The 13,229-nt window shown below is 37.3% G+C and overlaps 1 protein-coding gene across 7 annotated transcripts in view; it reads right to left on the bottom strand.

Moving 5' to 3' along the window:
* REV3L (REV3 like, DNA directed polymerase zeta catalytic subunit) overlaps window positions 1-13,229 on the bottom strand; it is a 102,603-nt gene that overhangs the window by 27,789 nt on the left and 61,585 nt on the right. For 3 of the 7 annotated variants that reach the window (XR_014944846.1, XM_015858598.3, XM_015858599.3), the window contains exons 13-18: window positions 7,835-12,032; window positions 6,476-7,455; window positions 6,092-6,174; window positions 4,817-4,942; window positions 3,124-3,316; window positions 641-752 (exon numbers count right to left, since the gene is read on the bottom strand). Coding sequence is in view for 6 of the 7 variants with exons in the window: in XM_015858598.3 (XP_015714084.2) it covers window positions 641-752; window positions 3,124-3,316; window positions 4,817-4,942; window positions 6,092-6,174; window positions 6,476-7,455; window positions 7,835-12,032 (5,692 nt within the window). In the remaining variant the exon portion in view is untranslated. Of the gene's footprint in view, window positions 1-314; window positions 449-629; window positions 753-2,450; window positions 2,658-3,123; window positions 3,317-4,816; window positions 4,943-6,091; window positions 6,175-6,475; window positions 7,456-7,834; window positions 12,069-13,229 lie in introns of those variants that run through there. The other 4 variants (XM_085543632.1, XM_085543633.1, XM_085543631.1 and 1 more) reach the window with 4 other exon arrangements.

Here is a 13,229-nt window from a genome sequence, read left to right as displayed (position 1 = left end):
GTAATGTTATGGCTTTACACCTCTGTCAGCAGAGGAAATGCCTGCAGTTCCACTTGCTGAGGGTTACAAAAAAGGCCTCCCAGCCTTGGTGGAGAGAGGGAAAATCAGCAGTTTTCCAAGTCTGATCGAGCAGGGGATTTTCATTCAGAGAAGACAAAACTAATGAAGGCACTTAATTTTCAACTGCTAGTTACTGTGATTTGTCCACAGTATGTTACAGTATCATGTAGGTTTTTTTCTGCCTTGCCTCAGAGACCCTAAAAAAATTATTCCTAAGGGTTTTCTATAGCTCTCAGCACTATTAATATCTACTGAGAGTTTGACAGAGTGATATGCAATGAACGCTGAGATTAACACAGGAAAGGTTGTTTGTTAAAGAAGATTACCGATATGGCTGATCAGTTTCAAGACTGTAATTCAGCTGCTTAAGAGGATCTGAATGTGCTTGCTGTCAGAGAAAAGGAAAAGCAGAAAAAGTATTTTTATTCAAAAGACCATCATGCTTGTCCACTCTAGAAATAAGCCTTTGAGGGAGACAACAATGACAATAATCAGTATTTGAGAGACTGGCAAGGGCTGAAGGAACTATATCTGCCGTACCAAGCCTGAAAAATAAAAGCAGAACGTACAGATATGCTACCTTTTTACAATATTCACTACTTCCTGGAAAAGAGTTCTTTCATCAGTAGCGTAACTGACTTCTAGTCCTGTAATTCCCGATCTTGTGAGCAAGGGTGCTTGGTCTCTGCTCCCTAGAAAATAAGTAAAACAGATCATTACATTTTAGAAGGAATTCCATCACTTCAGTCAACAGAATATATAATGAACTACAGAGCATTAAACAGAAAATGATGATAATAATACATTCTCTTTTTACCTTTAACATAATTAATTCCACAAACTTATTCTGTTCCTCTTGGGTGGAAAAGTTTTTTCTTTTCACTTGGTAAAATTATATTACAGTAATAATATCACACAAATCTTCCATGTAATTGAATTTGATTCAAAAGAGAAATGTCACCATTTTACACATACAAGAGTTCACTATTGGAAAATTATTTTTGAGTAGGAAACATTAAAGCACTATGTGACAGCTTACACAGTATGTATCATACAGTATGTATTTTAATTGCCAGCTTAGCATATTGCTTTGCAATATGCTTTGAAGACTTAAAATGCTATGTAACATTACAGTTTCACTTTTTAAACTTCATAAAAGCACACTTCTTAAAAACAATGCTAAGTCACTAATAGAAATGGAAAAACACAAGTAACTCTGCTCACAGTGCAAATTAAGAGTGTCTGCCTTGATAATGTGCGTATAACACCTAAATTCTTATGCACACAGGAGCTGATAAAGAATAATATGCAACACATACACTGTATTTCCATTTTCTCTATACAGTAGATTGTAATATCTGATTAAGGCAACAATCTGGAGTTTTTAAAAAGCATTTGGCTTTGACACAATAAGATCCTGGTAATTAAAAAAGTACCTTTTCAGAAATGAATGTTAAAATGAGTACTGTAATTTGCAAAGCAATAATAAATACAAAATGGGAAAAAAAACTGTATCAATATTGAGTCACTCCACTCAAGGAGTTCTATCCAAGAAAATACTGACAGCTCACACCGCTTAAAGCAAGAAATGTCACATTAACATTTAAACATCATTTCATTTCACTTCACTAATAAAAACAGATCAGAACCTTTCTTCAAAATATTATCGGATATCTTTACAGAAAGCTTTTTCTTGATAATTTAGCAGAGTGGCATGCACCTAGGGAGCCATAGTTTTCTATACTGTGACAAGTCTCACTTAGTAAGTTAATGGAGATAATTTTCCTAAAGATAGTAACAAGCACACATACCAGAATAAACTTCACTGAGAATAGTAAGGACTTAGCATAACATGATAAAACATCTGTAATACTTTGAAAAATAAACTGGTAAAAGAAGGAGCTGTTGCCTTATTGCTGAATTTATTTTTGGCAGGCTTTTGTCAAGACTTTTTAATTTTAGACAGTATTTTGTGGTTTAATACTCTTTAAAATGCCAAAGAAACCCTAAAAGAAAGGACTTTTTATTATTTTTTACTAGCCTAAACCAGTGGTACTCAACCTTTAACAGCTGGAGAGCCACTTCTTTCTTTACTAAATGGAGTTGTAGAGCACCATAAATATCAAGTATCAACAGTGTGACTTTTTTTTTGTTTGTTTTTTTGTTTTTTTATCATGACACTTCAATGTGTGAGGATGCTGCCTCATCATCATCACATATTGATACATCACGACATGACACATCAGCATCCTCTCTCCCAGCAGCATTCTGTCTTCAACCCCTTCTGGCTGCTAGGAAGAAGTGGGGTGGAGGGGCGGAAGGGGCAAAAGGGCGAGTTTTTCCCCATTCTGTCCCAGGGCTGCTGGGTGGGAGGTGATCTCTACTCTTACCTGTGGGGGGATCCCAGCAGCTCCTTTTCTTTCCCCCTATGGGAGGGGAAACTTCAGCGACTCCCACACTGCTGGTCCATTTGCTCAGTGCTCCCCGCGCTGCCTGATAGAGTGGAGCGCCGATCAGACGCCTACATTGCGAGAGCCGCCTGTAGGGCCATGAAGAGCCACATCCGGCTCTAGAGCCACAGGTTGAGTATCACTGGTCTAAACAAAGCCAAAAAGGTACAATAGAATAAGGGCCCCTGTTTAGATCCTGAAAGGATCAGATAAAACCACAAAAATAACCCTTAAGTAAAATATAAAACATACTGTCTTGCTTTTAACATTTTCTAATTGTAGCTATCCAGCAACTTGAGTAGGAAACTAAAGGCAGGTTTTCCTCTTTATACCTTCAGAACACTGCAGGAGCTTGTCCACAAGCATGCAGACAGATGTATTTTGAACATGTTTATGTTATTTCTGACTTACAGCCCATGCAATGGTGCTTCAGAAGATATAAGCAGGAAAACTCTATGTTTAATATGGCCATTCATCCAACAGTCAACACGACAAAATTAAATGAGCTAAGCAGCAATATAGACACTCTATTATATTTTGCTTGCTACTGTTTGATTATTATGAAATAAGTATTTTTGTAAAGTATGTTAAAAAAAAAAAAAGAAAGAAGAACCTTGGCTGGAGAGTGTCCTGTCACTATCAATCACTATAGCGCCAGTGATTTCTTTTTTATCAGTATTTGGAAGTGCCGTGTCTGATGAGATGCAATAGAATAAAGCACAGATCGGATCAAACTCTGGGTCTGGTTCCAAATCTCGTCTGGTTCGAGCATGTAACTCCATACTGATGAGGGTAAGGTGTTGGACCTACCAACGAACAAATACAACGAATTAGTATGTTTTGGACCTTTCTTAAAAATAAATAAATAAATAATGACAATAATAATTTATTAATGCAAATGAGCTAACTGTAGACACTTACATGGTCATTCTAACTAAGAGATCATATTTGGAAATAATTAGAAGCGATTAAACAGGCATTTCTGGATCTTATTTTTTGCTAAAAACCCAACATCTTACAAGTAAATTAACCGCTTAAAGCACATTTATACTTAATTATTCAACACAAGTTTCTGACTACTATCTTCTTCTCTCAAAAGCAAATACAATAAGTAGAAATGCTCAACATCAGCAATTATTAAATTCTTTAAGTATTTTCAAACAGCTTTGTATATTGAGCTGAATTCAGTTTCCAAACTCATCAGAGAGACAAACAGCACCACTGTTAGTCTTTATTTTCCTTTTCTTCCCTTGCCCAAGACTGGCAAACAGACATGAAGACTCAGTCACTTACAGGGGAGCATGAAGAATACTAATCTCTCCCTTCACTTGCATTAATGAAATTCTGCATCATATTGCTTTACCTTTGTGTAAAATAGTTTGTATTATGAAACACTCACAACAGTACCTAATACCATCTTGTTTCTGTGCTGTCTTGCTTAATATAGCTGATAAACTAGACTAATGAGTCAATTGGAGGGATTACTAGGGAAAAGTTACAAACATGCCTGAGTAAGCAAGCTGCCCTGAGGGCTCTAGATTTGGTCATGCATCAGTGAAACAGAACTGTACTATCAAGCTGCATCTCCACTTCCTGTAATATCATTAGTTTCTTGTTCTTTCTCTTATGTCATCTACTTAGCACATAAAACTCTCCTGAACTTGTCTGTAAGCTGGTTGACAGCTAACTCTAAGCCATGGGAGAACTGACTAATAGGAAGGAAACACATGCCAGCCAGCCAGCAGCCAAATATACTAGTACTGTATTCGCATTGCATCCCCTTCTCCAGCACTAACTTTGTTCTCTCTTCTCAGACCAACCACTGACATACATGAAATACATTGAAACACTCTTTGAGATACCTACCACCCTGACAAATGCAGAAGAAACTGGCTAGCAGATTCAGACCTTACCATGTAGAGATTCGGAGAGGGACTCACTAACATTAAGTCTGATGCCTCCCTTCATAAGGAAATGATCCGTGAAAGTTATAATCAACTAGTCTTTGCAGTAATATTTTTATACAAAACCCTGCTATTTGCCCCTCTTGATCCTTCCCTTGGTGTTTGTTTAAAGGACGTTTTACCATCTTCTCCATAAAATATTGTGAAATTTAGTTCAATAGTATCAAATAAAGGTAACTGAAAATCAAGCTAAAATAGTAGAGCAACTACAGCTGCACACAGCACACAGTGACTAATCTTAAATCAGGCAGGGACCAAGGAGGAAAGGTTTTAAAATACTGCCATTATGAAACTAGTTTGATAAACTCTCACTTTATAAAATCATGTATAACAATACGTTACCTCATGTAAAGATTTTGCTTCTTGCAGGTTTTGCACACTGACTTTAAAACCGTAAGTGTTATTTAAAGACGGTCCTTCAATCTGAGAAGTCTCTCTCTTTGGAGCACCAAGGGCAGCAAACTGATTCTATTGAACAATAACAAAAAAAAAACAACCTTCACATAAAAATACTGAAAAAACTAGAGATAGCTAAATTAACAAACAGTGTTGCCAGAATTAAATGAAAATTTATCAGTAAAAGTACAAATGCCACAATTCAACTACTAAATGTAAGCTTTTACTAGCCTGCTATTTTTTTCAGCAGGAAAACTGAAACTGGAATAATCTTAATGAAACCTCATAGTAAATCAAAAGGCAGTTTAAAATGCCTTAAGAAAGATATATATATATATATATATATATATGAAAGAGATATACATATACATATACATATATATGAAAGAGATGTATTTATCATATTGGCTCTCTTAGAAGGCTGGAGACAGGAAAACCAACAAGTCTCTGTTTGCTTTTGACCAACAATGCATCACAATACCCTGCATCACTCACCACTTTGTAAAGGCACTAAATCTAGAGTACATTTGCCCACTTGAACCAGGCAAATACCAGTACAATAAGAACAAAGAAGATTATTGAATCAGATCCATGATGCTCCTATTCCATTATTCTGTTTCCAATAGGGGAGTGGAAATGCTCTTCATAGAAAACATGTGAGTGATCAAATTTACACCATCAGTTTCCTTTCTACTCTCTCAGTGTAGTAGTGCCATTTACAGATCATTTACATTTTCAGAAAATGCCTAAGACATTGTCTGAAAACCAGCATATACACATGGGGACACACAAATAAATACATGTTTTATATACATATAAGGAAAATAGCAACAGAACTTTAAAAAGTATGCAATAACCTAAACAGCAACACAACATTCTTAGATGGTCTGTTTCATCAGTGCTTCACTACCCTATAATAGAGAACACACTGTCAAAATCCAAGGTTTTTTTTTTCTTCCTGCAAGTTAAACTGACTTCTTCCTAACTCTGAGTGGATACTGACTCTACAGCAATCACACTCTATCCTTTCAAATATATTTTCCAGATCTTAACAGCAAAAGAAAAAAATAAAACCAACGCTGAATAAATTTTAAAAACAAAGTTCTGAAAAAAAACTTGTTAGAGCTACCTGCTTAAGAGAAAGATTATTAATGAGAAAGAGAATGGAAACGTAAGCGTAGCATGACACGAAAAAAACCTGCATGTAAAATCTTTATTTACCTTCATTTGTGTGGTTAGAAGTACTCTTCGAAGACCTTCAGTATTAATTCCTCTCTTATGACACAGTTTCTGGGCTTTTGGTTCTATAAACACATAGGAGCAAAAAACTGTTTAGCCTCAGTAGCACTGTCCAAACATTAAGCAATATGCTGCAAACAATCAGAGATGCTTGTTTTAACGTCATCAAAATATATTTATATATAATCAAAAATAACATTATTCTCTCTCCAATCCGAGGCAGAACTATTACAATGTGATATTTGTGGACATTTAGAAATGCACTATACAAGGCCAATTATTTACCAAATCTGACATTGTTATCTTGAGTATCGCAAAGTTATTTACACTGCACTATGTATCATTAAGATCACTTAATAGATTTACCTGTTGATAAAGGAGTAAACCCAAGAACTTCATGAATTCCATCGTGATTTTTTCTCTGTGTGATGGGTGTACTATGTAAGCAAATGGATTCAGAGTTTCCAGGATCTACATTAAGTAGAAGTGGAGATGTGTCAAAGGTCATCTTAATGTCCTCTTGGGTGGACGGAGAATTCTGTGTGCTTCCAACAGGTGCTACATCATTTTCTTCAACAGAAGACAATACAACATCCTGACTTTTCCACTCTGCATCTTCATTGGACTGCTTGGGATCTGGAGATGCTACTTGTTGCCAAGGTGGAAGCACCGGAGAATCTGGTGAACTGTAATTGACATAATAGTCTTCTTCCTCCTCTTCCTTATCACGTTCTAGAGCTGAAGCAGTAAGTGTCTTGCTTTCAGATGTAGTTTCATTTGAGTCTATGTCACTTTTAATATTTATAGAAGCTCCTATAGTACTTACAGGCTTGTCACAGGTTTCCTTGGTTTGTGCTTTTGTAGTATCTGCCACAGAAGTGGGATAACCCTTTGTAGGCCCTATAGGTCTTTCATCTTCCAGGCTTGACAAATTTAAATCTTTAGCTGCTTTTACTACTTCTACAGATTTCTCTCCAGACAATATTGTGGAGCCAAAATTCTCAGCTGCCTTTTCCAGCTCAGCAGGATGATTCTTAGGCAATTTCTTGAAATGTTCATACTCTTCTTTGGCATGAAGCCATATCTGAACTTGTTGCTGGCTTGGAGCACACTTGCATGGCATTATAACAATTTTTTTGTCTTTGCTAGTTTTATGGCTATTACCTTCTCTTTTATTAGCAGCAGAGTGACCATAACGGGGAGGTGACCCTGGTCTAGGACCTTCAGTCATTGCTGAAAATGCAGTCTTCCAGAGTCGTAGCCCTTCTAATGAGAAGTCTCCCTCAAACTCAAGCAGGTCATTTGGAAGCCTAGTTTCTACAGTGAGAAGCCGTCCTCCAATCTCCCTGAAAAGAAAACAGTTTGAATTATTGCTTTGCTCTTAAGTGCATTGTGCAGGCAGTTTTTAAGACTATACACTAGCAGAGTTCAGCTAACTAGTCTTCTCACAATACAATTCCTGTGGGCAGTATTCATCTTTTACAAAGCAAGCAGGCGTACTTTCATTTACTACAATAATATCAAGCAATAAAAAAAGAAAGTGTCATGAATGAAGAAGGGTATTTGCAGGGGAAGTATAGTAATTTTCAGCTTCAAACATGCATATAACAGATGGAATCTTTCATGCAGCTGTGTCACATAACAGCAAAAAAATTGTTTACAGGAATAAATTAAACTTAATATAATTACAAGCATATGTAGACAGAAATGCCTTTAAAACAGTACCTTGGTTTTTCTGGAGCATCAGAAGGATTACTGCAAAATGGTTCCTGATAAACTGTTTCTGTGAGATCATGATCCAGCAAAGTTGCCATGATTTCTTCACGACTGGGTGGGGACATAAGCGGCTTAAGAATGTGAGCAGTACGAGGTGTAAAACTTCCATTTTTTGACTGTGAGGGAGAGCTGGTGGATCTTGGTGAACTATCTGGAGTCGGAGTTAATGCTTCGTTGTTTCTTGAAACATATAATTCTAAATCTTCAGAGGCTGCATCTACGAGTTCACCATCAGGAGAAGACAGTACAGATGTAAAAGAGGTATTAACTGAATCAAGTGGTTGACAGGGTTCAAAAGTGGTTTCTTTTCTAATGTGGCTTTGAATCCAATCTGTGCTGGTTGGCTGAGGAAGGTTAAGAAATCTCTCTTTATTTACTGCGTTTCTAGCCAATTTAAATTTCTCATTTAGACAGACCTCTGTCTCTTGTGTACAAGAGGTATCAACAGAGTTAGATCTGGAAGTTGAAGGATGAACGTTTTTCCTCCGTTGGCTATGGCAGTGGTTCTCATTATTATCCAGGGAGGTCTTCTCAAAAAGCTCAGGGCTCAGAGAACCAGGTCTTATCCACTTGCTTGTGCTTGAAGAATGCTGTTTTTCTTCATCAGCTTTTTGGTCATTACGACATAGAAAGTCATTTTCTGTTGTTTGTACAGAACCAAGATCTTGAACTGCATCACTCAAAAATTTTTGGGGCAAATTTTGATCTGCTGGGACAAACTGGCTTGCAGAGTAAAAACTGCAAAATCCAGTTTGCCCTATAGAATTAATATCAAAGTTGTAATTGTGGTCTGGAGATAAGCTGTCTTCCAGGGAGTAACAGCTTTCAAAACCAGGGTCTGAAAAAAATATAGGGCTATCATCAGACACAGAATGATCAGCATGACTAGTGACCTGTTGGCTTAAAGACTCCATTTTTGAAAGTTTGGGTGTTTTTTCTTTAGGTTTTGTATTCCTGGGAGTACGTGGTTTCCTAGGTGTGGCTGACCGTGACCTTTTGATTGCTTTGTTCTGTTCAGGAGGGCATGGGGTACCTTTGCTTAGCTGTGCTTTAACTGGTAATGGTTCTTGTGTAGCATTTGCATTCTGAGCTTTCTGTTGCCTCTTCTGAAGCAACTCTTTCAAAACAGCCAGGCCAGACTGTCCTTCACTAAATGCTGACGGGGCCACTATAGTCCTGTTCTTATATTGGGAAATGGGTTTTGGTTGTGTCATTGTTTCTGGCAGAGACTTCTGTTTTACAGTTTCAGGTTTAAAATGCGACATTTCCAAAATAAATCCTCTCTGTTTTTGATCCCAATTTAGTTGTTTCACTGGACTCTTCAAAGAGGTTACAAAACAGTTCTTAGGCAACTGAAGAGGCCCCGGACTTTCCTCAGATGACTTAGGAACAGAATTAGAAGGATCAGAATGCTTGGATGCCTCTGGTATACAAAAAATCTGCTGCTGATTATTGTCTTTACAATGCAAATAGCTAGTGGAATGCAACTGATCCACCTTCATTGAGTCTGAAGACTCACGAGCTTCACTTAATTTCCCAGCTGATGGTAAATACCTGTGTTGCAAATTTTTTATCTCTTCTGCTTTTACAAGGGTCTTATCTTTTGAGATGCACACATTCTGTGTTACCTGAGTTGAGTGATTAGATGAGTCAAATATGTTTTTAACAAGAGCAGATTCCTTCATTCTAAATACAGCACTTTGAGTCCTGGGCCTTTGAGAGCTCACTTTCAGTACTTCTCTTCCGGATGCCACAGAAGTTGATGTGAGAGATGAATGAGGGTCTTCTCGTGGAGCAGGCAAACACTGTGCATCTAAAGGCTTATCAACTTCCATCAATGAATGAAAACAGTCTGATGAATTACCTTGTGTATCAGCTGCTGAGGGAAATGGTGCTGATGGCAGATACCCTGCTGTAAAGCCAGGAAGAGGGCCATCTCTCCGATGATGAAGCGGCTGCGAGTTGTAAGACATCTCAGGCAGATCTTGATGTTTCAGCACAAACTTCACTTCTGTGGCTGAATGATTATTTCCTTTTTCATCTTTAAAAACCATGCGTTTTCTTGAGGACATTTTTTCTGTTGTTTTCTGTCTTTGTTTCGTTCTAGGCTTCTTCTTTCCATCATCTGCTGTTTTATCACTCTGATTCATCTTTTTCTTTTTCTTTGTAGATACAGTGGGGCTAGCAAATTTCTTTTTACATTTCTTAACCTGAGTTTTTGCTCGACTATTTTTTCCTACATTAGAATTAACAGTCCTGTTGTTGTACATACTACCCCTACTATGTAAAGCTTCTCTGTCCAGGTTGGTCAAAATTTCTTCTGCTTTTGGATCAGTGGGAGACCAGCAGCGAGGTGGCGATGTGTTTACTGGGCTTGTGCTTCTCTCAGAAAGAAAACCTAATTTAGACATAACATCACTATAGTTATAGTCACAGTCTTCAGCTTCAGCATTATAGGATGGTGAAGGAGGAGAAAGAATTGTGTGAGTCCTTTTCCTGAAAGATAAAGTTCTTTTAATATTATTTTTACTACCTGTTCTTTGCAGTTTTCCAGCTTTTTTCTTGGTTGACTTATGTTTCGCTTTTCTTTTGTGACTTTTCTTTGGTGTTAGTGGATAAATAGGATATTTGGTTGCAGGAGAGTCAGGAACTTTTGGCCAAAAGTCTTTTAAAGGTGCAAGCTTTCTATATAAATTCATCTTTTCTTCTGTGAGTACCACTCTTTCCTCAGTAGAATCTACTTTCCCTAGTTTAACAAGCATATTTTTTCTCCCTCTAAATCTATTGATGATAATATATTTAATAATAACAGGTGGCAGTTTTTTAGAAAGTCTTCTACGTTTTCGAGACTTCTGAGACCCATCCAAACTTTCAACACTATCTATTGGTTGAGGTAGATTAATTTTTGAGTTGTGTGCGACAAAGCTTGATTCACTGTCTTCAGTCTCATAATTTACCTTTCGTTTAGTTCGGAGTGTGTATTTATTCCCACATAATCCAAACGACTGCTCAGTTTCAAGAGATCCATCTCCCATCTGGCAGTCAGTACAATGAGCAGTACTTGTAGGCATTTTGTTTTCAAAAGCCTCAAGAGGAACTTGGACTAAGTCGCTAGGTAAAGCACTATCCTTATCAGGAATATTACTACAAGCATTACCTTGTGTATAGCAGCTTTCCTTTACTGATACAACATCACTCACAGTTGCGGGCTCCTGATGATTGATAAAACTATATTTCTTTTTATTCAGCTTCAACCTGGACTGTTTGTTGCCTTGGTGTAATTTATACGTCACAGGAGCTAACTTTTGTGGTCGGCTAAGACAGTTTGAAAGAACAACACTAGGAAAGAACATATAATGTGCTGCTTGTTGACTGAGACTTGGCTTTTCTGCTTTATGCTCCTGAAATTCTTCATACCTAATTTTAAGCTTATTAAGGCCACCTTCATCAGTGTTGTTTTCAAGTGAATGAACAACAGTTCGGCTGCCTCCTGAACAGGACACCAATTCACAATTTTCTGTAACTGTTGCTGGAAAAAAACTATTTATACTTGCGCTGCTGGCTTTTTCATTTAGTTCAGAGGATATTTTACCTTTGGAGTGGCCAGAGTGGCTCAAATCGGAAAAGTTAAAAGAATTTTTATTCAATATGCTGTCACCGATGTGGCGGCCCACGTGCATAAAAGAGACATCCTTCTCAGTCTTTCTGATGCTAGTATACTTCCTGCTAGGTATCTGTCTGCTGACTGATGAAATATCATCTTCATACTCAAAAATATTATTTTCACATGAAGGAACTGGGAGAGTATCTTTCTTGTTACTCTCTTTATGTGAATTTTCTGCATGGGTACTATTGCTGAACGATGTTGGGTACTTTGCTGTGTAAGTGCTTTCTTTTGTAAGAGAATGAACTGAAAGTTCAGGTCTTGTTTCTGTGTTTGGTTGCGAGAGGTCTTCTACTAAATCTTCGTTATTCAAAACGTGGTTAGAAAGGGCACTTGTGTGTTTACACTGAAAAGTAATTTTAGCAGAAGATGGGGGTTCTAGCGTAGCAGCATCTTTGTGAAAGATTGAGGTCTTTACAGACATTTTGCTTGTTGCAATGACGGAGGAGTGAGTTCGAGAACTTTCATTATTCAAAGGATTGTCTGAAATGGAAGACAAGCAATTTTACTCTAGTTTTCCTGTAAAAAAAGAATAACTAAGCTATTAATTACTTTAATGATATTTTCACAATAGCCCCCCCATACCAGAACAGTACTCTTCTAACTCACATTCCATTTATGATCATGACAACTACAGGCTCCAAATACATGAGTTGCTTTATCAAAATTACATCATTAATACATTTGTGTCTCAAGATATTCTGTCAGTTACTTATAAATTAAGGGCTTGAATACATTTCCCATAGATTTCACAATGATTTGCTTAGAAAAAACTTCAGAAATCATTTTCAGAAAGCTAAATACAAAGACATTAACTTTTAAAAAAGCTTGTATCCTGCTTTGTCCCTGAGAAGCATGCATGCTTTCTGCTTCTGAAAAGGAAAATAACAGGCAAAGTATGATCTTATAACAGCAAGGGCTTTGTATCAACCATCCTGTGCAATAAGTGTAAGACAGTTTGCTGTACTTTTAAAGCAGAGCAGTCCAACAGCCATTCAGGTGTGTATATGAGGAGCTTGCCCCATTTAGTTAGATCATGAATTCATACCCATGATTACTATTTCCACAAAGTTCTACAACCAGCACGTGCTGAGGTACTTGTGCAGTGAAGACTCATGGTGTGATAAATAGGACTATTTCTCTCTTCCATTGTTACTTTCACTACATTTACTGCAGGATAAGTGTGTGCAGACACCTGGTAAGTAACACATTAACAACTACTCTGCAGTAATCGTGTGCTTTTCTTAACTACAGTGAGCACCAAGCAACTTCAAGGAGTTTATTCCATTCCAGAGACAGATACTATAGAGCTGGGGACACATGTCGGTTTGTTCATGTGTCCAAACCTCCAGATGAAATGTTGAAGGGGAACATGAGTTATGAAATGTGCTGTACGACTTGAAAGTATGTGTTGCAAACTGTTGTACTATGTGGGATATCCTTTAAGCTTTCACCTTTTAAGTCTAAACCAATTTGAAGATTATCCAAGATTCATAGTGCCCTCATCTTCACAATTTATTTGTAGCCAGGTGAAAAAAAGAAAAAAAAAGAAAGTCTCAATCTGTTTCTAATAACATTTTCTAATGCAAACCCAGACTCACTGAGCTGTGAAACACAGCTGGGAGATACAGCCTGTGATTCTTTGGGTGTAGGAGGAAGCATTCACACAAAGAATGAGGA

The sequence above is a fragment of the Coturnix japonica genome, chromosome 3 (assembly GCF_054131305.1).
Source record: "Coturnix japonica strain WE chromosome 3, WE-NBRP24, whole genome shotgun sequence".
NCBI lineage: Eukaryota > Metazoa > Chordata > Aves > Galliformes > Phasianidae > Coturnix > Coturnix japonica.
Note: the sequence above shows the minus strand (reverse complement) of the source record. Positions and strands in the feature narration are given on the sequence as shown.